Source organism: Haliotis rufescens, unplaced genomic scaffold (genome assembly GCF_023055435.1).
Source record: "Haliotis rufescens isolate VD_foot unplaced genomic scaffold, xgHalRufe1.0.p SCAF_7, whole genome shotgun sequence".
NCBI lineage: Eukaryota > Metazoa > Mollusca > Gastropoda > Lepetellida > Haliotidae > Haliotis > Haliotis rufescens.
In genome coordinates this window covers 43704998-43728313 of record NW_025964361.1, presented here as the reverse complement: position 1 = coordinate 43728313, position 23316 = coordinate 43704998, and the positions used below count along the sequence as shown (strand labels likewise).

At 40.9% G+C, this 23316-nt stretch overlaps 1 protein-coding gene across 1 annotated transcript in view; it reads left to right on the top strand.

Moving 5' to 3' along the window:
* LOC124132693 (mucin-2-like) overlaps window positions 1–22624 on the top strand; it is a 59584-nt gene extending 36960 nt beyond the window's left edge. The window contains exons 7-8 of the mRNA XM_048388176.1: window positions 19983–21140; window positions 22500–22624. Of these exons, the coding sequence (XP_048244133.1) occupies window positions 19983–21140; window positions 22500–22624 (1283 nt within the window). The remainder of the gene's footprint in view (window positions 1–19982; window positions 21141–22499) is intronic.
* Window positions 22625–23316: the final 692 nt, after the last annotated feature.

Sequence of the window (23316 nt, the reverse complement as noted above, 5' to 3'; positions counted from 1 at the left end):
CAACATCAGACTTGATGAAAAGATATTTCAAATATCATGGTTCACAAGAGAAAACAAAGAATAAACAATGTATTAACAAAGACAGAAGACAAAGTTTGAAGAAAGAAGTTTTTCATTTTCCGATGTTAAACTTCAGATTATGTTAAAAGACAAAATGAGAAAGGCAAAGGCAAGAATAAACATGACTTCTGTTTTAAAGCTAAATGCTCTGACAAAGGACATAGGAAGAAAGATAACTAAGACATCAGTTGTGAAAAAAAATGTATTGTTGAAAGATAGAGTACGAAAAATGCAAGTGAGAAAATCAATGCCATCAGAACAAAGATCACATGTTTTAATGAAAGACAAACAAAGAATAACTGCAGAAAGAAAAAGACATTGATATTGAAAAGAAGAAATGTGCTCTGGACAAGGACAGAAAAACGAAAGTTTTAGGAAGACTAAACATTTTCAATTTTTTTATGAATTTTTCAATCTCTAACCCTTTCCATTTCCTGAAAAGGTTGAAGTTGGGGGTATAAGTAAGCTCTGCTTACATTTTCACTTTATCACCGAAACTTAGTATTTCCAGGTAAGCTACAGGGCCACGCGTGGCACTATCTTTAAGCTATTTAATTTGAAACTACTGACACACTAGGCGGGTCGGGGGTATTAGTGAGCCACGCTCACTTTTGCGCTTGTTCCTTATGTTTTGACTGTTTGAAAATGGCATTTCATTCGGCTGTAAAAATGAAAGAGTTATCTGGTAATCTAGTTCATAAAGTTCTGGATCCAATGATAGTCGACCTGTCAACAGCGTCACTATCCTTGGATCCATCTGTTAATGTAGATTTGTAAGAATCGTATTCGCTTCTTAACTGATTGTATTATTGTTGATATTGTAGTTGAACTGTGTTATTGAGGACAAAGTGGTTTCGATATAGTGGCATATTATGGATTAAAGTTTTGGAAGAGTTTTGCACTGGTTTTACATGATCCCGTTAGTCGCCTCTGACGACAAGCATAGTCGTTTTTTTGCGGAAAGCATGGGTTGCTGAAGACATATTCTTCCCCAGAAGGCAATGGTTCTTTGTCTGTTCCCCAAGCCACGTATGCGACCGATTGGGCTCAAGAGTCGGGGTTAAAACCCTCGCGTCACGTCTATACTATACTTATATTAGGATGAGACAGGTCATACTCGCCCAGCTTGATGCTCTGGGTTTGGACAAATCTTCTTTCGGCTTCACTGCTTTGTAAAGATCAACGGGCACCTGGCTACTACGACATCCGTCCTGGATAGATTTTTCAGAAGGCAAGAGAAATCGAAGGCAGATTCGTCGAAGATTGACTGTTTTAGCAAACACTGGATTTTGTTTGTTTGTTGTTTAACGCCGCACTCAGCAATATTCCTGCTATATGACAGCCGTCTGTAAATAATCGAGTCTGGACCAGACAATCCAGTGATTGATATCATGAGCATCGATCCACGTTATTGGGATCGATGACATGCATCAACCAAGTCAGCGAGCCTGACCACCCGCTCCCGCTAGTCGCCTTTTACGACAAGCAAAGTCAACCTTTTACGGCAAGCATGGGTTGCTGAAGACCTATTCTACCCCGGAATCTTCACGGGTCGCAAACACTGGACTTTGAGCTGTATGCTGACCTGTCAATTTTCTATTTCTAATGCGAGCTTTAAAGTATTTTCTTTGCACTATTGTCCGTTCTTAAAATACTTGAGGCTGTGGTAGACGCCACCCAATTTCAGAGTTGGTTGTTTGTTGTTAAATCTGTTGTGTTTCTTGTGAGTATAAATTAGAACATAAAATATTTATCTACAGGATTTTAAGTGCAGGTTTCATGGGTCTAATCATTTCGTAGATTTGGATCGATCGTACCATCGCTAAAGCAAATACCGTATTCACAACATAGAAAGCGGCGCGAAAATAAGGTTTATTTGCATTTTCGTCCTGTCTATTAATTTCAAAGGCTGAAACGAAAATACAGCGAGGCGTAGCTTTTATATACAGAGGCTCCATATACATGTATGATCTTGTTGGTGAAAATTACATCGGATTCCACAATTACACGCTTACATCACAAATAACGTTCACTGTTCGTTGAGAAATTAATGTGAGAAACATACTACAGTCAAGTCTCGTTAATCCGACACTCGGCTTTATCCGACACAAATGATGGGAACCGATTGATTCAGTGCTATTTAGTCCCGTTAATCCGACATTCTCGCACTCCGACTCCGACACACCTAATTTGCAACGAATTGCCGAAATCACTCATTAATCAGTCTCGTTAATCCGACACAGTGGTCAGCGTGCTCCGTGGTCATCTGACCGCGAGTACACAACCCCGTGTTTTGACACGCACTGGCTGCAGAGATTAACTTAACAATTAACAGGAAAAGCTATTCAAACCTGTATGTACAAAGCTATACAAATGTAGTTTACAAATTGAAGCCAGATAAATGTGCATGAAGCCAGTTTAAAATACGAACAGGTATATAAAACATGGTCGACTCACCATGTATTTCTTTAATTGCGTTTATTGTTCGTGTTCCGGTACTTTCATTTTGTTGTTTTCTTTGTTTAAAATATTCGCTGAGCGGTGCATAAAATGATGAAGCATCGATCGTACTTACTTTGTTCCTTTTTGTGGTACCCTGATCACAACTTGCTGATATGTCCGACTCTGACAGTGACAATAGTTGTCGAGTGACCCGTGAAGATCCGGGGTAGAATAGGTCTACAGCAACCCATGCTTGCTGTAAAAGACGACTATGCTTGTAAGAGGCGACTAACGGGATCGGGTGATCAGGCTCGCTGACTTGGTTGATGCATGTCATCGATCCCAATTGCGTGGATCGATGCTCATGATATCAATCACTGGATTGTCTGGTCCAGACTCGATTATTTACAGACCGCCGTCATGTGGCTGGAATATTGCTGAGTGCGGCGTAAAACAACCAACCAACCGACCAATCATGCAATGACATACATATTGTAAATAGTGTCATTCAGAAAATAATGAGCGTGTGATATGGAAACTTTCTAGCGAGCGCAGCTCCCGGCCTCGATGCGTTTTCAGCAAAGCGATATTTTATGGTAACACGCGTAGTGGGAATTAATTGTTTGATTGGCATTACTATCAGATGACAAAGTAGACACAATTTATGGATAACAACTTATTTACTACTGTAAAGGCGACGTTTCGGTATAGATCCGTAAGCCGTTGTCAAGCAAGACTGAATGAGGAACATTGTACAGAATTTGTATAGTAGGTGGAGGATTCACAGTAGAGGATGAACAGTAACAAAAAAGCATACATGACTGGGACAACGGCGGCTGAGTGGGACAACAGAAGATAACAACATGATGGACAGAGAACACATAGGTGGAAGCCAATTAAATAGGATATGTTTGCATAGGTGTAGTGATTATTGCTTAATGAGTTCATAGCAGGCGGTTCGGATGAAATAGCCTTGATCTCTGTTAATTGATGGCTTGTGGCGGCGAATGTGGTCTGCCTCTGTTAGTTTCCTTTTAGTGAAATCATGGAGGTTGTTGGAGAGTATGTAGAGGGGAATGTCCGAGTAACTCTCCATTCCTTAAAAATAATGGAGCAGAGGCCCATTATTTTTAAGGAATGGAGAGTTACGAAGATATTCCGCTACTTAAAAACTCATCCCTACTTTTACACTTTGACAAAATATTCTGTAGTTGAAAATATTTGAAAAATTCAAATGCTGCTTCAAGATAATGTACAGTTGACAAGCAACTCTCAATTCCTGAAAAATAATTGAGCGTTCAAACAATAGAATGACGTCACAGATGTGTTTTAATTGGACGTAGTCCCAGTTGATGTTGTGATTAGGATAGTTGCAGATATAGTCCGAGATGGCTGATTTGATGGTGAAGGTTTTGTGCTCTCTGATTCTGGTGTTGATGGGGCGGGATGTTTCACCTACATAAGATTGTCCACAGTTACAACCAATTAGATATAAGGATCTATACCGAAGCGTCGCCTTAACGGTATTAAAGAAGTTGTTATCCATGAATTGTGTCTACTTTGTAGTGGGAATTGATAAACATTGTTTTGCCCCTGGTGACGATCCGACTTCCTCCATCAGAAATGGCGGCCTTTCAAATTTTCATTGGCAAAAAAGCGTTTCCCCATTTCTGCAATTTGGTGCCAGTCTATGCAGATTATCGTCTGTTAATAGTCTTGGTGAAGGGGAATTGTAGTTGAAGGATTCACCTTTTCAAGAGTTATTGACGACGAAGATGACATAAAGTGATATGCCGTAGGTACCGAAAGGGCAGATGACAGCTACAATCACACTCTCCACCCAGTGTCCCCTGCGGCCAACTTAGGACATGTGCCACAGGCCATCGACACGTGACGATGTCATAAAATGATTAACTTTCAATGAATAAATATTTTAAAACGTGAACAAAATCCATTTGCGTATTATCCTTTGTTTACATTGGTTGTACGGCTCCACGTGCTGCCATGGAAACGCTATGGCGAGCTGGCGATACCGTCACTTTGATGTGTGAAGGTGTATTGTTAGGCTCCCTACTGTTGCAGGTGTAGTAGCATACCTATATAATTATGCAAAACGTTAAGTAAACTGGTACTTTTATCAAAAATAAAGAACTTTCCTGGTTCACAACCATAACAATTTGTAAATAAAATATCCTCTGGTTTCACATACAATGCATGTAAAATGGTGTCCTCCCCATTAGCTTACTTCCCATTTAGCCAATGCTTTTAGAGGATTTCATTACGGTAAGTAATCGGTTGTAAAATCACAATATCTCTGCCCGAGTACTCCGAACTTGTCAACACACGAGTTTGTCTATATGTGTTGCCGGGTGTTATATCTCATCATGGAATTCAGTATGTGGTGCATTCCATACTTTATTTTGCAAGCCTTTAGGCAAGGTGATAATAATTAAAGAAGTAACAATAAACGACAAACAAATAAATAATAAATAAATTTTATACTGGTCAGAAACGTTACACCACCCCCAAATAAATCGTTGTTATATTACACATTATAGTAATTGTGAAAAAGAAGTGTGTGTGAATACGCCACACATTACAGAAATGCGATTTTAGTGCTTTTTTACAAGGTTAGTAATTATACAAGAAACTCTGGATTATATTTCTGATTGTTCAATTTTTGTATATTTGAGAAAATATAAGATAGCTACGCAGTAAACCACAAAGAACAATGAAGAACGAAGCGTGGTGTATTTCTCGATCAAATATTGTTCTATCATGGCGTCATTTCTGGAGATTCGAACTTGACGTCGTATATTGGACGACGTTATTCTGAGAGGGGAGTGTCCAGTGAGTTGTTCCCCATAGATGTAGCTGGGTAACGCAGTTGGACAGAGTGACCGAACGAAAGCATCCTAAAACAGGGGAGATATGCCAATCAATATTGGGAGAAAAGATACAGGCATTCGACGTGAGGATTGTGAGAATATGCGAAATGCCCAACTGTGCATTAAGTGGACTTGTCCGACATTACCAGGTCGGATTCTATTGGGGGAGTCATCATTATTTAAATGGGGGTAAATACTTTTAAAGCTTGTACATTTTACGCCATCCTTAAAGAGGCTGTACATAATGTTGATATCTCATATAGGAAATAAACGACGTCGTGGTCGTTGTTTACTTCTTAATTAATAGTCATCATATCCTGAGTATTCCAAACATGAATTGCAGTTATTATGTTGTTATGGGTGTCCACAGAAGACATTTTCCCAAACTGGTGGACATTTTTATTATATTTGAATTACTTTTTAAAATGATAAAAGGGTATTTCATCCTGAATTATCAACATAGCAAGTACTTGTGTTTGTGTGGTTCGCTGGCATGGAGCTTGTAACATGTTATTTTATGGACGCTTCCTTTACGACATCACCTGTGCCGGAAGTGGAATATGCAATGATTTACGAATACAGTTCCAAATCGATCCCACGTTTTATGGTGTCTTAAATGAGTGTCCTTTCGACCCGATATGAATGAAAGATAGCTACAGCTGTATTCGTAGAAATGCGAAGCAATCTCGTGCCATTACAGCCGAATATTCTGCGACAGAAACAGCAAAGGAAAACGTCTTGCCTCTCTACCGGCCAGTGGCCACGTTATTTGTCGCCGTCATATAGCTGAAATATTGCCGAGTGCGGCGTTAAACAACAAACAAACAAACACAATGCACATTGACACTGCCGCATATGAATCAATTATCAAGACTTGCATCAAACTAGGTCATATGGTCTCTCTGAGCAGGTCAAACAGGAGATTCAAGTCATGCACAGGTCACACACTTGATGCTGAAGAGCGTGTTATCCTACCTACCCGGTACAGAGAAGTCAATGTACAATACACAGTCGTACATACCGACGAAAAGCCATTGCTGGCAGGCCGACCTACCTTGGTCTCATCTAGAGGATCCACTCTATCAAAAGCGAAATGGACAAGTGCCCTGAGCTGAAGACAACAATGGCAACCCTCCCCGGAATGTACACCTTAAGGGTTGATCCAACTGTTCCACCACTTGTTCACAGATGTGTTCACAGATCCATGGTCAACCTCAATCAATTCTAGCTCCATGATGGTAGTCATGAAGAAGACTGAAATAAAGGACTTGTTTGTCCCGAGGACCTTAGTGTGGCAATTAGGCGAGAACATTACCCAACGTCCACAGTTGAGATGGTGGCATCATTCCCGAATGCCAAGATGTTCTGAATGCTTGACACAAAGTCTGGTCTCCTACAAATAAATCTCGACAATGACTCAATACTGTTCAACACTACGACGCTTCAGATGCTTTCGTCTTCCATTTGACGTGCTAACAAAAGAGTTATTATGCCATTCCATTCAGTTAAAATTTTAAACATTTATCATGTAAAACACCTATAATTGTGTCATCTTAATACCTCTTGCTTCTTGAAAACAATAACAAATACTTCAGGAAGGCATTGTTGTGAAAGACCCGTGAAGATTCCGAGGTAGAATATGTCTTCAGCAACCCATGCTTGCCGTAAAAGGCGACCATGCTTGTCGTAAAAAGCGACTAACGGGATCGGGTGGTCAGGCTCGCTGACTTGGTTGATGCATGTCATCGATCCCAATTGCGTGGATCGATGCTCATGATATAAATCACTGGATTGTCTTGTCCAGACTCGATTATTTACAGACCGCCGTCATGTGGCTGGAATATTGCTGAGTGCGGTGTTAAACAACAAACCAACCAATCTATGATTATGAAGGTACCACATGTCGATGGTACCATTTGTTTCACCTTCTGGGTTACATATATGTATCTGCTAATATGACAGTATGGGTACTAGCATCAATAGGTCATCTTCCCGAGGCAAGAGCGTTAACTGACTATAAAAGTCCAGTTTCCACCCTTACCGAACAAGGATGGTATTATGGAATTACATTTTGGCTGGACTAACGCGTCTATGCATAGTCCAATCAAAATCTCGCAACGAAATCGAAATCCGGTTCGTAAACTGCCGTGCAGATTTAGGTCGATTGCAGGATTTGCAAGGCATGTGTATCGCCAACTCGTTGCTAACAGATATTTTCCAAACCTTTTCATGTTTTTAATCAAGGTGCTCACGTGATTTAATGCACTTCGCGATGTAAGACCCGTTTTATCACAATATAGATCTTGTTTATCGATCAGATCATCTTGACTTGGCGCCGCCATTTTGTTTGAAACAAATGCAAGTGATGGAATCGGATTAGTCCATAGAGAGGCTCAGACGGGACATAACTCATAATAACCACAGGTGGCGCTACGATCGAGCCCAGGAACTCCAGCCACGTTCGGCAAGGGTAGAAACTGGACTTTTAAAGTCAGTTCACTCTCTTGCATCGGGAAGATGCAATAGGTAGGTATGAGACAACATTTCTTCGCGCTACGTTGATCCTATGGATCAAAGTTGTCTTGTCCAGTACTGTATTTGATCACACGTGAAGCTTCTAAAGTGTCCGAACATTTTGTTTTATTGTCTCCTGTCAAAAGCGAGATCACTCCTTTCTGTATTCTCCTTCGTACGTTGATGAGCAACCCATGCTTGCCGTAAAAGGCGACTAACGGGATCGAGTGGTCAGGCTCGCTGACTTGGTTGATGCATGTCATCGATCCCAGTTGCGTGGATCGATGCTCATGATATTAATCACTGGATTGTCTGGTCCAGACTCGATTTTTTTACAGACCGCCGTCATATAGCGGCGTTAAACAACAAACCAACCAACCAACCAATCGTACGTTGATGCATTATAGGCATACAGTTGCTATGTATGAACGTTATCAACACATGACCAGATCAGCAGGTTTACACTTATATCGACCCAGCCCAGGCATTACTGGAACGGGTATAACTACAGCGCGTACACTATCATATTGAAGACATTCACAGACTTACATACGCAATGGATCTATTCGGACTGTTTTGGTTGCTGGGCACTCTCGAGGGTAAGAAACATCTCAAGTGAAAAAACGTTTTAATTCGCTGGTTGAATTGGTAAACAATTACCTTCATGAATCATATACATTAGGGTCCTCTGATACGTTGGGTTTTTTTACCCAAAATCTTGTATTTAGTATGAAGTGAGTCAAAACTAAACGTCACATCGGCAATATTTCATCCATATCGTGACGAAAACTTAGACATTTACAATAACTTACATCTTGAAGGTTAATTTTAGCAGCAGAACTTGCAGATTTAATTCTTATTCAAAGTGGTGGAATAATAGATGCTTTCTTATTGTCAGTATTTACGTGACCCGTGAAGATTCCGGGGTAGAATAGGTCTTCAGCAACCTATGCTTGTCGTAAAAGGCGACTAACAGGATCGGGTGGTCAGGCTTGCTGACTTGGTTGATGAATGTCATCGATCCCAATAGCGTGGATCGATGATCATGATACTAATCACTGGATTGTCTAGTCCAGACTCGATTATTTACAGACCGCCGTCATATAGCTGGAATATTGCTGATTGTGGCGTTAAACAACAAACCAAACCAAACCAAACCAAAACCAAAACTTCAGTGTATATTTATTTCTGCCACGTTTTTAATCGAAGCATATTGTTGTTTTAATGTTTGGCTAAATTTGTCAGCCATCGCCAACAACTGAAGGGGTGATATAAATCCACAGGAACTCGATGATAGCGTGTATAACATAATATATTCGTCAAGAAAAAAATCACACCCCTCTATAAACATACAGACTAAATGTTTATGGAGGGGTGTGATTTTTTTCTTGACGAATATATTTTTTTATGTTATACACGCTTTCATCGAGTTCCTGTGTATAAATCCTGCTGGTGTCCATGCAGGTGGCAAAAGTCCCAATGGTGCCTAGTGTGGTGATCTACCTTCATCTATAGCTTGTTTTTGTATTTCGTTGTAAAATGCTGATATATGTTTTACATTACTACTTTTACGCAAATCTGTGATAGTTATCATACTGTCCTTCGTCGACAGAATTTTATACAGTTTAAATATATATTGTTAATGTCAAATTTTGTCTCGTCACGATATGGCTGAAATATTGCCGATGTGACGTTAAACTTTAACTCACTCACTAATGAGATATTCGTAAATATCGGCTCTTGTTTTGGCAGTGCTTTCTTATTAATATGGAAAGGGTTTGACGCTTTTATTTACATCTCTATACTCATGGGCTCTGGCCATTTGGTCAGAGTTTGGGAATGGGACATTTAAACATGACGTAGGCTTCCCATTGGCTCCCTCCTTCCTGATTTGTTTCTTTGTGTATATGAATCGAAATTCCTGCTTGATTTGTCAAAACAAGGGAATTTGGCCAAGAAGTTAAACTTAGGTTTCAGTGACCTGATATTGTTTAATGATGGTCAAATAGACAACTCACCCGAATTTGAAATAAAAGTGGCCAGTGAAACCTCCTGGTCTGTTTATAAAAATCTTGGCATAAAAATTCAGAGTGACAAGAAAGATCCACAATATTCTATTACAAGCTCTCCAATAATAAACCTTTAATTGAGCAATGTTCCAGCACCTCCAGGACCCGTGAAGGTCCGGGGTAGAATAGGTCTAAAAGTAACCCATACTTGCCGTAAAAGGTGACTGCTTGTCGTAAAAAGGCGACTAACGGGATCGGGTGGTCAGGCTCGCTGACTTGGTTGATGCATGTCATCGATCCAAATTGCGTAGATCGATGCTCATGATATTAATCACTAGATTGTCTGGTCCAGACTCGATTATTTACAGACCGCCGTCATATTGCTGAGTGCGGCGTTAAACAACAAACCAACCGACCAGCACCTCCAGCCTATGGTGTACATTTTGTGGTACAAGCGAGCATGCCCTTTCCTTCTCTGACATTGTTTGATATGGATTACAACAATGAAGGCCTTTGTAAAGCTTTCAAAATGTTTTATGGTGGATAATATTTCCAAATTTAACGCATCAATGACCAAAATGATGTCCTCTAATGGCTTAATTAGATCAGAATTTATTGGATTGTGTCCATTTTCTGAAATAATATTCTGAGGATAATTTGAAGTTATTGCTTTATTACACTAACTGATTTGGTTGTATCATCATCGACAAACAGAATAATTCATTTGGCATTCAGTGAGCATCTCACTCAAATTGCTCCCACTCAAAAGATGAGAAAAAAACTTACAATCTCTACTGCCACATATCAAATCTATTATACCTTAAGTTTCTATTTTTGTACTTTTAGCGATATGGTTGTTGTACTTTACATGAATTTATATATTTTTGGATACGAGTTATCAAATATTACCTGAAATTATGAAGAATATATACCTGATTAACTGTTATAAATGTTTAAACAACTTGATGTAATGGTACTGTCTAAAAGCTACTGGGCGTCTGCAGGGAGGAATTTACATTTTAAGTGTGGAAGCTTTATTAAGGCCTAGAATGCTGTAAACCCGATCGAAAACCTGCGTTTGTGCTGTTACTTTTAATAGATCAAGTTTTCAAACATTTCCTGGTTAATACAATACTCCTCTACAAAGGCGTCGTATCTCTGATTGCATTGTACGGCTTGTGAAATATTCAAGAAGGTGTGGGCTTTATAAAACTAGCGTTCAGCGTTTGCATATTGGGTACACCTGTGCATAGGAATTGACTCTATATTTGTTGAACACACTGAGGTTCTGTCTGAGGACAATAAGAGTCAACGACGACACAGTCAAAGCAAGTTTCATTAACTTGTTCAACAGAAGTCATGTTTGTATACTCGACATGTGCTGGTGTATACGGTATACCGGCGTTCCTTCGATTAAGTTATGAGTATTTACTTCATTCTGTGTATAGTGGTTCAAACAGTGTGCATTGTTCTTATCAATTATTCATTACAGATCTAAAATCGCGTATTCCGAATTCAGAACCAGAAGTCCATACTTTGACCAAGTTAATGACACAAAAAACATCCGATGGGAACTTAATTATATAATTACAAACATGAGCTTGAATATATTTAGGGAATTCACCTTGGAACAATGTATTTTATTGTGGCAGACAAGTTCTCTTTTTTCATTTGTCTGAAGCGTAATCATGTTTTCAAGAACATTGGGGAACAATTTATTTTTTTCGATAAGAACCAAGGAAACCCCCACGAATCTCAAATGGTCGGTCCCCCTTGGACCTGGCTGTGGGGCCATGATGTCTTGAAGACCTGTATGTCTCTGATCCCATCATTTGCACAATGTAACATACAAAACTGAAGCAGATTCATTCCAATTCGTTATCATTAATAAGGAACAGAATAATATTCTGTAAAAGTATGTGTCATTGGCATGAATGATGTCTTTGTTTTAGCTGGTGTTGCAGCACCACATGACCACAACACCCTCTGATAAATAAATAGTTCTCTTCTAGTGGCATACAGTCAGAGGCAGATGACCACTATAACGCTATTCGCGGCACGGCGGTCATGGGAGGATTCATTGGAATTCTGTTCCTCCAAAAACATGCAACTCTTGGAGGTCAGGACCCAGGCCAAGGCGGCCGCTCTAAATCGGATTTACTCAAAAACTGAAATATGGAAAAATCGAGTGTAAGTAAAAGATTGTAATGTCATTCCTGAAATGTTATATGTATTGGTGATGGAGTTACAATAAGTACATCTCTATAGTGGTTTGGAACGTACAAGACAATGTTACTGAACAATCGCGATGTTGTGTTTGTTTCGTATTGGTGTTAATGATGTAGTCGAGGCGATTTCCCTTTAAGACAGACCGCCTCCGTGGTCTTGTGGTAGAGCGTCCGCCCGGAGAGCGGAAGGTCAAGGGTTCGATCCCGGGCCGCGTCATACAAAAAGACGTTAAAAGATTGTACTTGTTGTTACCCTGTCTGGCGCTCGGCATTAAGGGGCTAAAACAAGGACTGGTCGGCTCGGAGTCAGTATACTGTGTCTGAGTGGGGTATTCATGTTAAACTGCGGCATGGTATCTCAGTGAGCTAGCACTATAAATCGGCATCAGTCCGGACTAGTACAAGCAGCCACACACACACATACACGTGCATGCACATATATATATAAGTGCAATAATCTTGGACGCGACGTTAAACCCAATTTCACCTCACCTTTAATACAGTGGAAATCTCTGACATGGTGTCTATTTAAATTATGCAAATGTCGCACACAAATAATTGTTTAAGTTTGTCGGGGGAAAATGTTCGGTGGACATGACCGATGTCCTGGATGAGATGTGTTGTGAAAAATGTTTTATTCGGCTTTTCCTTTTCGTAACAAAATTGTATTTCTTCAATTATTCACCGAAAACATTGTCATTTTGACAACAAACGAACAGTAGGGCAGGACATGCTTATAAAACCTTTTCGAGAACACCTGGTGTCATCACTGATTTTCAGTGATCCATTCATATTATTTTCACTGCTATTTTGCCTTTTACCTCCAATGGAATCTGTTTTGGCAGAACATTCAGTCCAGCCCAGGGTGCTCTCAAAATAATAACCAGGATGTTTCACCCAAAAATCTGTGTACCAATAAAGTCACCGGAAAGTTATTCAGTATTTCTAATAACACCAATGATCTCTTCGGCCAAGTCCAACTTGAAAACTTTTTTAAAATTATTCAAAGCAGGAACTTTGGTAGGGAGGTCTTCTCACTGAGCTAATGTTGCAGTTGACAGGTTTATATATATGGCTGTGACCAACTTAAAAATTCTCATTGTGACCAACTGAAAAAAAGAAATAAGGTTTATGAGTCAAAGTTATAAATATTTACCTGTCCTTTTTTTCTGAAGAGTTTTGTTGTGGGTATTTTTCTTTCGTAACGGTTTTACACATTTTAAGTTTTCCTTTTCCTTTTTCCACTGCTCATATTTTGCGAGATAGAGTTCTGCAGAAATGAAACATAGGATGTTAACATGTTAAAAAAGGAAAATATATAAACATGGTTGAAAAAGTCATAGGTTGTTTGACAATAACATCATACAGGGTTTACCTTGACTTACAAAGTGGGGCTCCAAGGGATCCCCAATTACATATTTTAAGGGTCAATTTTAGGGGCCTGTAGAGTAAAGTACCGTATTCGACATAATAAGCGCCCAGGGCTCTCTCAAAACTAGAAATAGGGGGCTCTTATTAGAATGGTATTTTGGTGAGAAAAAACAGAGTTGAAAGATAAATTTCGTGGTTTATGCTGACAGCCTGAAATGTTACTATACGACAGATATATTTTTCCAGAATTTAATTGCCAATAATTAAGGGTGCATATAACACACGAGTGCGTATTATACACGAATAAATAAGTCTTGTGTACATTGATCAATCGGAAGGGGTGCTAATTGGGATTGTTCACGAGCCAATATATTAACAAATATCGCCGTGGGCGCTTATTAGAGCGGGGCGCTTATTACGTCGAATACGGTATTTGTTTATGCAGTCGTTTTCTACTTAAGCTCGTACACACACACAATATTTAGCAGGGGTATGTTTTGCCTGATCGTTCCGTGATGTATTCAAGGTCAATATATGATCAGAAACAAGAATACAATTTTGAACACATACCTGTAAAATAACAGAGACCCTAAACATCCGAATATCTAAAGGGTGCATCAGGTGACTAAATGTCGACTATAATTTAATTTAACTGTGATCCTCCTCTTCATCACTCCTAGACGTGGTCAGAGGTCTCCAAGGTGCTTCAATTTGTCGTTCCTGGAGGAAAAGGGGGGCACGGGTGCCCCAGTCGTCTAAGGCGCCGCAATTCGCTGTGCAGAGTTGCGTCCCCTGGGCACCCCAGAAACCTATGACTGTGGGTTCGATTATGTTTCTAGGTTTGTCAGCACCATACCCGTGCTCGCGGGTTTCACCTAAGTGTTAAACGTCTGAAACCTGCACCACTTCGGGCTTTCCTCCCACATTAAGCTGACACGCCGTAATGTAACGGGAATACTGTTAAAAGCGGCGTTAACCCAACTCACTCACTCACTCCTGGAGGAAAAGAGCTTCTTACTGTAGTGTCAGACCAGCAGAGCAAACAAAATGATTTTTGAGATTATTTTGGAAGAAAATAATGTCGATTCGTGCTTAATTCTTCAGTTTGTTCCCAGACAGGACAGCTGGATAGGCCTACACTTCACGGACTCTGGCTACAGTTGGGTCGAGGGTTGTACAGCCCAAAATGCAGGCATGATGTCTTGGAGTGACTGGTACCCTGACGAACCTCTCAACCAGGACACTGATAAGTGCATCAGGATTGTCACACTACAATCCAGTTTTGCTTGGAGAACAGGAAAATGTGCTCAGGAGCAAATGGTATTCTGCGAGTCTGTGGGAGGTAACAAAATACATTAATTCGCCTGTTTTACTATTTGTCTCCACAACATAGTGATAATAAAATGTTAAAGAACGTCTAGATGTTCGCGGCTTCTCTGTGCTCCTATGTAAATGACGATATACCTTTCGGCATTTTGGGGCAATCACCCACACTGATATTACTTTTGCAGTCTTCACCGTTCTTCCAGGATGTTTGAGTGATGCATGGTTGCAGCTTTGTTCATTTTGCATGTATTTTAATTCGTGTTATTTGTTCAGGCAATCGTGTTACATGTATCGATGTCGTGTCATTGTCGTTTTCATATTCATTGATTCAAACGATGGTTGCCTAATTAATGTCAACAAAGTATGTAGAATAACAATATCAACGATCCTCTCGAGTATCTATGAGGTTTTAATGAGACCATAACAATTAACTTTCATTGTGTCATTGATTACCAGTGTGTGAAAACAACTACAAATGATGAGCCACTATTAACTATCAATTCTGTTATATACGGTGGCCAATGAGGGACATGGAGTCTGTTTTTCAATATTTTGATGTTTAACTTACTTTTATCTTAACCTTTTGCAAATTAACACAATCTGCCATACAAATATGTGATAAATCATGTATAAAAACATCCGAAAACATAGAAAATGTACTTTTAAGTAGCTTTTGAGTCGCTGAAATGTGAAGTGAAAATGTCAAAAACTAAAATGGAAATGTCAAAAACCAAAACGAAAAGGTCAAAAACTAAAATGAAAATGTCAAAAACACAAAACGAAAATGTCAAAAACTAAAATGAATACACAGAAAACTATTTCCACCGCGGTGATAATATTTACACCGCGGTGATAATATTTACACCGGGGTGGAAATAGTTTTCTGTATTTTCATTTTAGTTTTTGACATTTTCGTTTTGTGTTTTGACATTTTCATTTTAGTTTTTGACATTTTCGTTTCGTTTTTCAGCGATTCAATATCTTCTTTACACATGATTTATCACATATTTGTAAGACAAATCGTGTTAATTTGCAAAAGGTTACGATAAATGTAAGTGAAATACCAAAATATGGAAAAACAGACTCCATGTCCCTTATGGGCCACCGTAGTTATATACGTGGCGGCATTAAACATATGGAAACGTTTTTCCAAGTTTCGCATTGACACATGTGACACAGGGGTGGACAATAGCAGATTTAGCACGACACCAGACCCCCATTTAGGGGTGAGTGAGTTTGATTTAACGCCTATATGAACTGTATTTCAGTTATTTCATTGCGTGTCATCTACATCTATGAGAAAAGCGTGAAATACAATTAGACGTTTACCACTTTGGTGTAACCCACGAGCACGGATATGTTGCAGACAAACCTAGAAACACAATCTCGGATTAGAACCTCATTTACAGGAATGTGCACACTTTGAACAATTTGAACTTTCACGTGCTTATGAAACATGAAAATGAGCACACAAATTCCTAGTTTAAGTATTTGTGACTGTTATCGCACCTATTATTTCTTAAAATGTGAGACCCGTGAATATTCCGGGGTAGAATAGGTCTTCAGCAACCCATGCTTGCCGTAAAAGGCGACAATGCTTGTCGTAAGAGGCGACTAACGGGATCGGGTGGTCAGGCTCGCTGACTTGGTTGATGCATGTCATCGATCCCAATTGCGCGGATCAATGCTCATGATGTCAATCACTGGATTGTCTGGTCCAGACTCGATTATTTACAGACCGCCGTCATATAGCTGGAATATTGCTGATTGTGGCGTTAAACAACAAACAAACAAACAAAAAATCAAAATGTTAATGTTTAAAATGATATTGTTATGCTCAAAAATGTTTCATGAATTGTTTTTAAATATTGTATGCTCAAAAATGGTAATGCAGTACTTGCCTCTGTGACATACAACTGTACAGTTCCCGTTTGGTGTCAAGATGTTTCTTCTTCAACTGTTTTGAAATATCTTACCTTACAAGCCCGAGTAGTCCCTGTCTATGTTCTTATTGTAATTTTATATGAATTTCGTGAGGGTTTAGTAACGTACAATGTATTTGGGAATGATATCATCATTCATTTATTAATACGGATTATCAACATGTAAAAGTGTGAAAAATACATATAACAAAACATGTCATGAGTCAAGGGCGTTAACTGACTATAAAAGTCAAATAATTGCCATTTTTTGTTTAAAACACCCAAATTAATTATTATCATCTTCGCGAGGCAAGGGCGTTAACTGAGTATAAAAGCCCAGTTTTCACCCTTGCCGAACAAGGCTGGAATTCCAGATTTACTCTTTGGCTGGACTAACGAGTCCATACATAGTCCAATCAAAATCGCGTAACGAGCTAGACATCCGGTTTGTAAGCAATATCTATTTAAACATGCAGATTTCAGGATTTGCAAAGCATGTGTACCGCCAACTGGGCAAGTGATTTGAGAGGTGGAATCTGATTGGTCAATACGAGGGACATAGAAGGGACATAACACGGAATAGCCACCAGTGGCGCTCCGATGGAGCCCGAAAATTTCAGCCTAGTTCGGCAAGGGTGGAAACTGGGCTTTTATACTCAGTTAACGCCCTTGCCTCGCGAAGATGATAATAATTAATTTGGGTGTTTTAAACAAAAAATGGCAATTATTTGACTAATTGTTTCCCCGACTTATGTAAAAGGCGACAATGCTTGTCGTAAGAGGCGAATAACGGGGTCGGGTGGTCAGGCTCGCTGACTTGGTTGATACATGTCATCGATCCCAATTGCGTGGATCGATGCTCATGATGTCAATCACTGTATTGTCTGGTCCAGACTCGATTATTTTACAGACCGCCGTCATATAGCTGGAACATTGCTGAATGCGGCGTAAAACAACAAACCAACCAACCAACCCGACTTATGTGCACTCATCTTGCATGCAGTGTGAGTAGTGCAGCCCCATGTTTACAAATAGCGTTATCCGCGATTGAGTGATATTCACATTTTCGAGTGAGTGAGTGAGTATGGTTTTACGCCGCTTTTAGCAATATTCCAGCAATGTCAATGTAGGGAATCGAATCCGGGTCTTCGGCGTGACGAGCGAACGCTTTAACCACTAGGCTACCCGACCGCCCTCACATTTGCGACCGATTGGGCATCACTTTATTGTACACGATGGGTGGTTGAAGTTTTGTGAACCTAACTACAAACGATATATAGTACACCCTTTACAGTTTGCATGTATTAAGTACAATACATATTAGGCAAGTATTTAATTGCCTTTCATTTCTGCAGGTAATTGCACATTTCATCAACCAACTAGGAGTGTGGACATGAGCACAGTACAGGTCGTCCCCAGGCCAGGGATATCAAGCGCCGATCGGTGTAAGGACGAATGTTTGACCTACACAGAAGCATCCGGGGAGTGTTGGGGCGTAAATTACGATGATTCGACGTGTACTTTCTACGTAGCCAGTGGACGTCTTCAACTGAAAAGTCCTGTATCTTCATCATCTTTCTACGTCAAGAAATGTTTTAAAGGTCGGTACTCCCTCAAAGAGACGATTCCAGTCAAAATTTACAGTCGAGAACAACCCTGTTAAGATCAAGTTAGAACACCTGGTGACATCACTGTAATTGGTGAAGAAGTCGCATCAGTGTTTGCTTGACTTCATTCATTTTGTTTGTTGGACCTATTTGGGGACTAAATGGTACCCGATTAAAAAGTTATGTAATAATTCTCCTTGATGTCTTATAATCCGTGGTGATTCACGTAGTGCTACATGCATGCTTGTCGTTAAGAGGCGACTAACGGGATCGGGTCGTAAGGACTCACTGACCTGGTTGATGCATGTCATTGTATCCTAATTGTGGAGATCGATTCTCATGATGTCGATCACAAATTGTCTGGTCCAGACTCGATTATTTACAGATCGCCTTCATATAGCTGGAATATTGCTGAGTGCGGCGTTAAACAACAAACAAATAAATATAGTGCTAACGTAAATGGAAGTTATCTTATCACAACACACATGCGGGCACTTATGTCGGTAGCAAAGGAAACCCAACTCAAAAGGTAACAAGGCATGAATCCATATTTGCTTGGAAGTTGCTTCATTTGGTGGATAGTTCTTCAGACAACTGGCTACAGGGACTGTCGGTCCGTTTAACTATGAAATATTCGGGGTGGGGAGGGAGGATTTTGTTAGTGTGTATCAGGGGCGGCCCGGTAGCCTAGTGGTTAAAGCGTTCGCTCGTCACGCCGAAGACCCGGATTCGAATCCCGACATGGGTATAATGTGTGAAGCCAATTTCTTGTGTCCCCCGCCATGATATTGCTGGAATATTGCTAAATGCGGCTTAAAACCATCCCCACTCACTCACTCACTCACTCACTCACTAGTGTGTATCGTTTCATATATTTTACGATCCAGTAATAGTTCTTTTTTGTGTTTTGTCATGTCCAACCTTTTCTTTAATAGTCAATTGTTTGATGGATTCCAGGAGAGTATGACGAGACACCTTTAGTTACCAGTGTAGCTGTCACACATGATCATATGGCTTGGTGCACTGAAGGGGAAGGTAATTGAAACCTCAACGTCAGAGAATACCAATCTCCGTTATCTGCCGAAACAGATTCCATTGGGTCTAAAAGACAAATAAGTGGTGAAAAGTATTTGAATGGACTGCCGAAAATCCGTGATACCTGGTGTCACCTGCCACTCGTAATGAACGCCAGTCATGGAACGTTAGAATGCGATTGACATATTCGCTATGAAAGTGATGCTGGCGTACTTCCTTCGGGGTCAAAGGTGGCCTAGTCGTCTAAGGCGCCGCATTTCACTATGCAGAGTTCCGTCCCTTGGGCACACCAGAAACCTATGATTGTGGCTTCGAATCCCGGTTCGCCATGATTATGTTTCTAGGTTTGTCAACAACATACCCGTGCTTGTGGATTTCACCAAAAGTGGAAAACAACTGAGATCTGCATTACTTCGGGCTTTCCTCCCATATTAAGCTGACACGCCGTGATATGACTGGAATACTGTTAAAAGCGGCGTTAAAACCAATTTAAACACACATACTTTATTGTCTTCCCATTTCTCACTTTATAACGAATAAATGCCATTTCAATTTACTAATATCTGCGTCTCTCCTGCAGCCCTGACTACAACCACTACCCCTGACGCAACCCCTTCTCCCGACACAAACGCTAGTCCCGACGAAAACGCTACTCCCGACACAAACGCTACAACTGACACAACCGTTACCACTGTTACAACCACTACACCCGGCACAACCACTACTCCCGACACAAACGCTACTCCGGACACAATCGCTACTCCAGACACAACCACTACTCCAGACACAGACGCTACTCAGGACACAACCACTACACTTGACACAACCACTACTCCCGACACAAACGCTACCCCTCACACAACCGTTACCACTAAGACAACCACTACTCCCGGCACAACCATTACTTCCGACACAAACGCTACTCCGGACACAACCACTACTCCCGACACAAACGCTACTCCGGACACAACCACTACTCCAGACACAACCACTACGCCCGACACAAACGCTACTCAGGACACAACCGTTACCACTAATAAAACCACTACTCCCGGCACAACCACTACTCCCGACACAAACGCTATTCCGGACACAACCACTACTCCAGACACAACCACTACTCCAGACACAAACGCTATTCCGGACACAACCGTTACCACTAATACAACCACTACTCCAGACACAAACGCTATTTCGGACACAACCACTACTCCAGACACAAACGCTACTCTGGATACAACCACTGCTCCAGACACAACCACTACTCCAGACACAAACGCTACTCAGGACACAACCGTTACCACTAATACAACCACTACTCCCGGCATAACCACTACTCCCGACACAAACGCTATTCCGGACACAACCACTACTCCCGAAACAAACGCTATTCCGGACACAACCACTACTCCAGACACAAACGCTATTCCGGACACAACCACTACTCCAGACACAAACGCTTTTCCGGACACAACCACTACTCCAGACACAAACGCTTTTCCGGACACAACCGTTATTCCTGACACAAACGCTACCCCTGACACAACCGTTACTCCTGACACAACCACTACTCCCATCACAACTCCTTCTCCCAACACAAACGCTTCTCCCGACACAAACGCTACTCCTACCCAGCTGCATGGCGACACATCTACGTCTCCTGGCACAGCGGGGACTGCAGCAGCGGATGGACCAACAGTTGACACAAATGTACAAGCAACGACAACTTCTCACGTTGGTATGTAGTCGTTTACTTCAGGTTGATTATCCAGTTACATGTATGAATGACTTTTGAGAGTGCATATGTTGTTTTACGCCGTTGCCAGCATGCTTCCGTCACGCCGTCCTGAATGTAGTTCGTCCTGAATGTAGTTGAGTCTTGTGAGGTGAGGTGAGGTGAAATGGGGTTTAACGTCGCGTCCAACGATTATTGCACTTATATAGCGACGTGCATGTACGTATGTGTGTTTGTGTGGCTGCTTGTACTAGTCCGGACTGATGCCGATTTATAGTGCTAGCTCACTGAGATACCATGCCGCAGTTTAACATGAATACCCCACTCAGACACAGTATACTGACTCCGGGCCGACCAGTCCTTGTTTTAGCCCCTTAATGGATACAGGGTAACAACAAGTACCATCTTTTAACGTCTTTTGGTATGTCGGGGATCGAACCCCGGACCTTCCGCTCTCCGGGCGGACGCTCTACCACTAGACCACGGAGGCGGTCTTGAGTCTTGTACAGGCAAACCAGTTGATGACTGCATGAGCAATTCACTCACTCTTGTTCGCTCAAACATCGAAGCTCATCATTTTCAAGACCAAATCATTGTGTTTATTTGATATAGGTAAGATGCATACAATACACATATCACCAGACATGGACTTATCAAATATCATTCTCTGTGTTTGCAGATGCCCCGAGTCGAAGGTGGTTCAAGCAATGTTCTTGCAACTGCGAATTATCAAACAAAACTTTGAAGGAGAAAATTGAAAAAATAATCGTAGATTTGACAATAGACAAAACAAAAACATCCAAGAGTATTCGAAAGAAAATCAGTGTCCCTGACAATAGACCGAGTTCTCAAAGCATCGGCGCCCTTGGTATTGCATTCCTTGTTGCCACCGGCGTACTGTTTCTTCTTGTCGATGCCAGCTACCTTTTCCAACTTATAAAAGGACGAGAAAGGACAAATGTCCATTTTAGCCCACTGGAAATGTCAACGTTTAAGTGACGGAAAACTCTGTAATTATCGTATCAGAATCTTCATCTGTTCAACTGGTTGACCACAAGCCTTTTATCTTTCTTACAAATTTGTTTTTCCTTTTGGCGTGTTCAAGTACATCTTATAGTGCAAACCATTTCAAAACTTCTTAAATACCTAATTGGTTCAATATGTTTCCAAAAGCACCGAAATTCTATGCCCTTTGTCTGTTTTAATATATTCATCAAACATTCGGGGTATCCCCTCTTATCATAAGCCCCCTCCGGGCAGTACCCTTAATCTCAAGCGCTATCTATAAATGCCAGTTAACACCTTGAGCTTGCCCCACGTTATGTAATTCCTCTATGGACAAAACCTGACTTCCATGGTTAGTCAGGGAGACGGGCCCAGATCATCGACAGAAGCGGATCTCCGCACCGGGAGCATTGGCCACTCGGTCCCGGTGTGCGTTCTGTCACGTTATTATCAACCTGTACCATTTCGACCTACAACAATAAACATGGCTGCTGTCGTCTTAAACTTCACCCCTGAGTTTTGTCTTCCGTCATCACCCTGAGCTTGTATCAGTGTTCTTGACGTCTCAGATGTTAGGTCACTTCGACGTTTTAACACTGTTACCACTGTCTTGAATGACGTATAATTACACAGCGTGATGTTAAAACATGTAACACATGCGAGATTAAGTCAGTTTAGGAACATTTATTCGATTCCGTAATGGGGTGAGTGAGTATGGTCTTACGCCGCCTTTAGCAATATGCCAGAAATTTCACGGCGGGAGACCCCAGAAATGTGCTTCACACATTGTAATCATGTGGGGAATCGAACCCGGGCCTTCGGCGTGACGAGCGAGCGCGTTAACCACTAGGCTACCCCGCCGCCCCTCCGTAATGGAGAAATCATCCGAATTTGTTGATTCCGGAAGTAGAATCATCAAGCCTCAAAATGGCGAGTTGATTCTACTTTCGGAATCAACAGAGTCGAGGGAGTCATGTTATGGTTGATTTATAATTTCTCGAAAATGTTGCATAATGACCTGTAGTTGCGTCAGAGTTACTTGCACACAAATCACGTTCAGAATTCCTGGCTCAGAACCAACTGCAACAATAGTATGACGTCAACATATTGGTTTAATTATCCTTAAATCCCTCAGTGGGCACAGTTTGCAAATTTGTTTATTCCATTTCTTTCC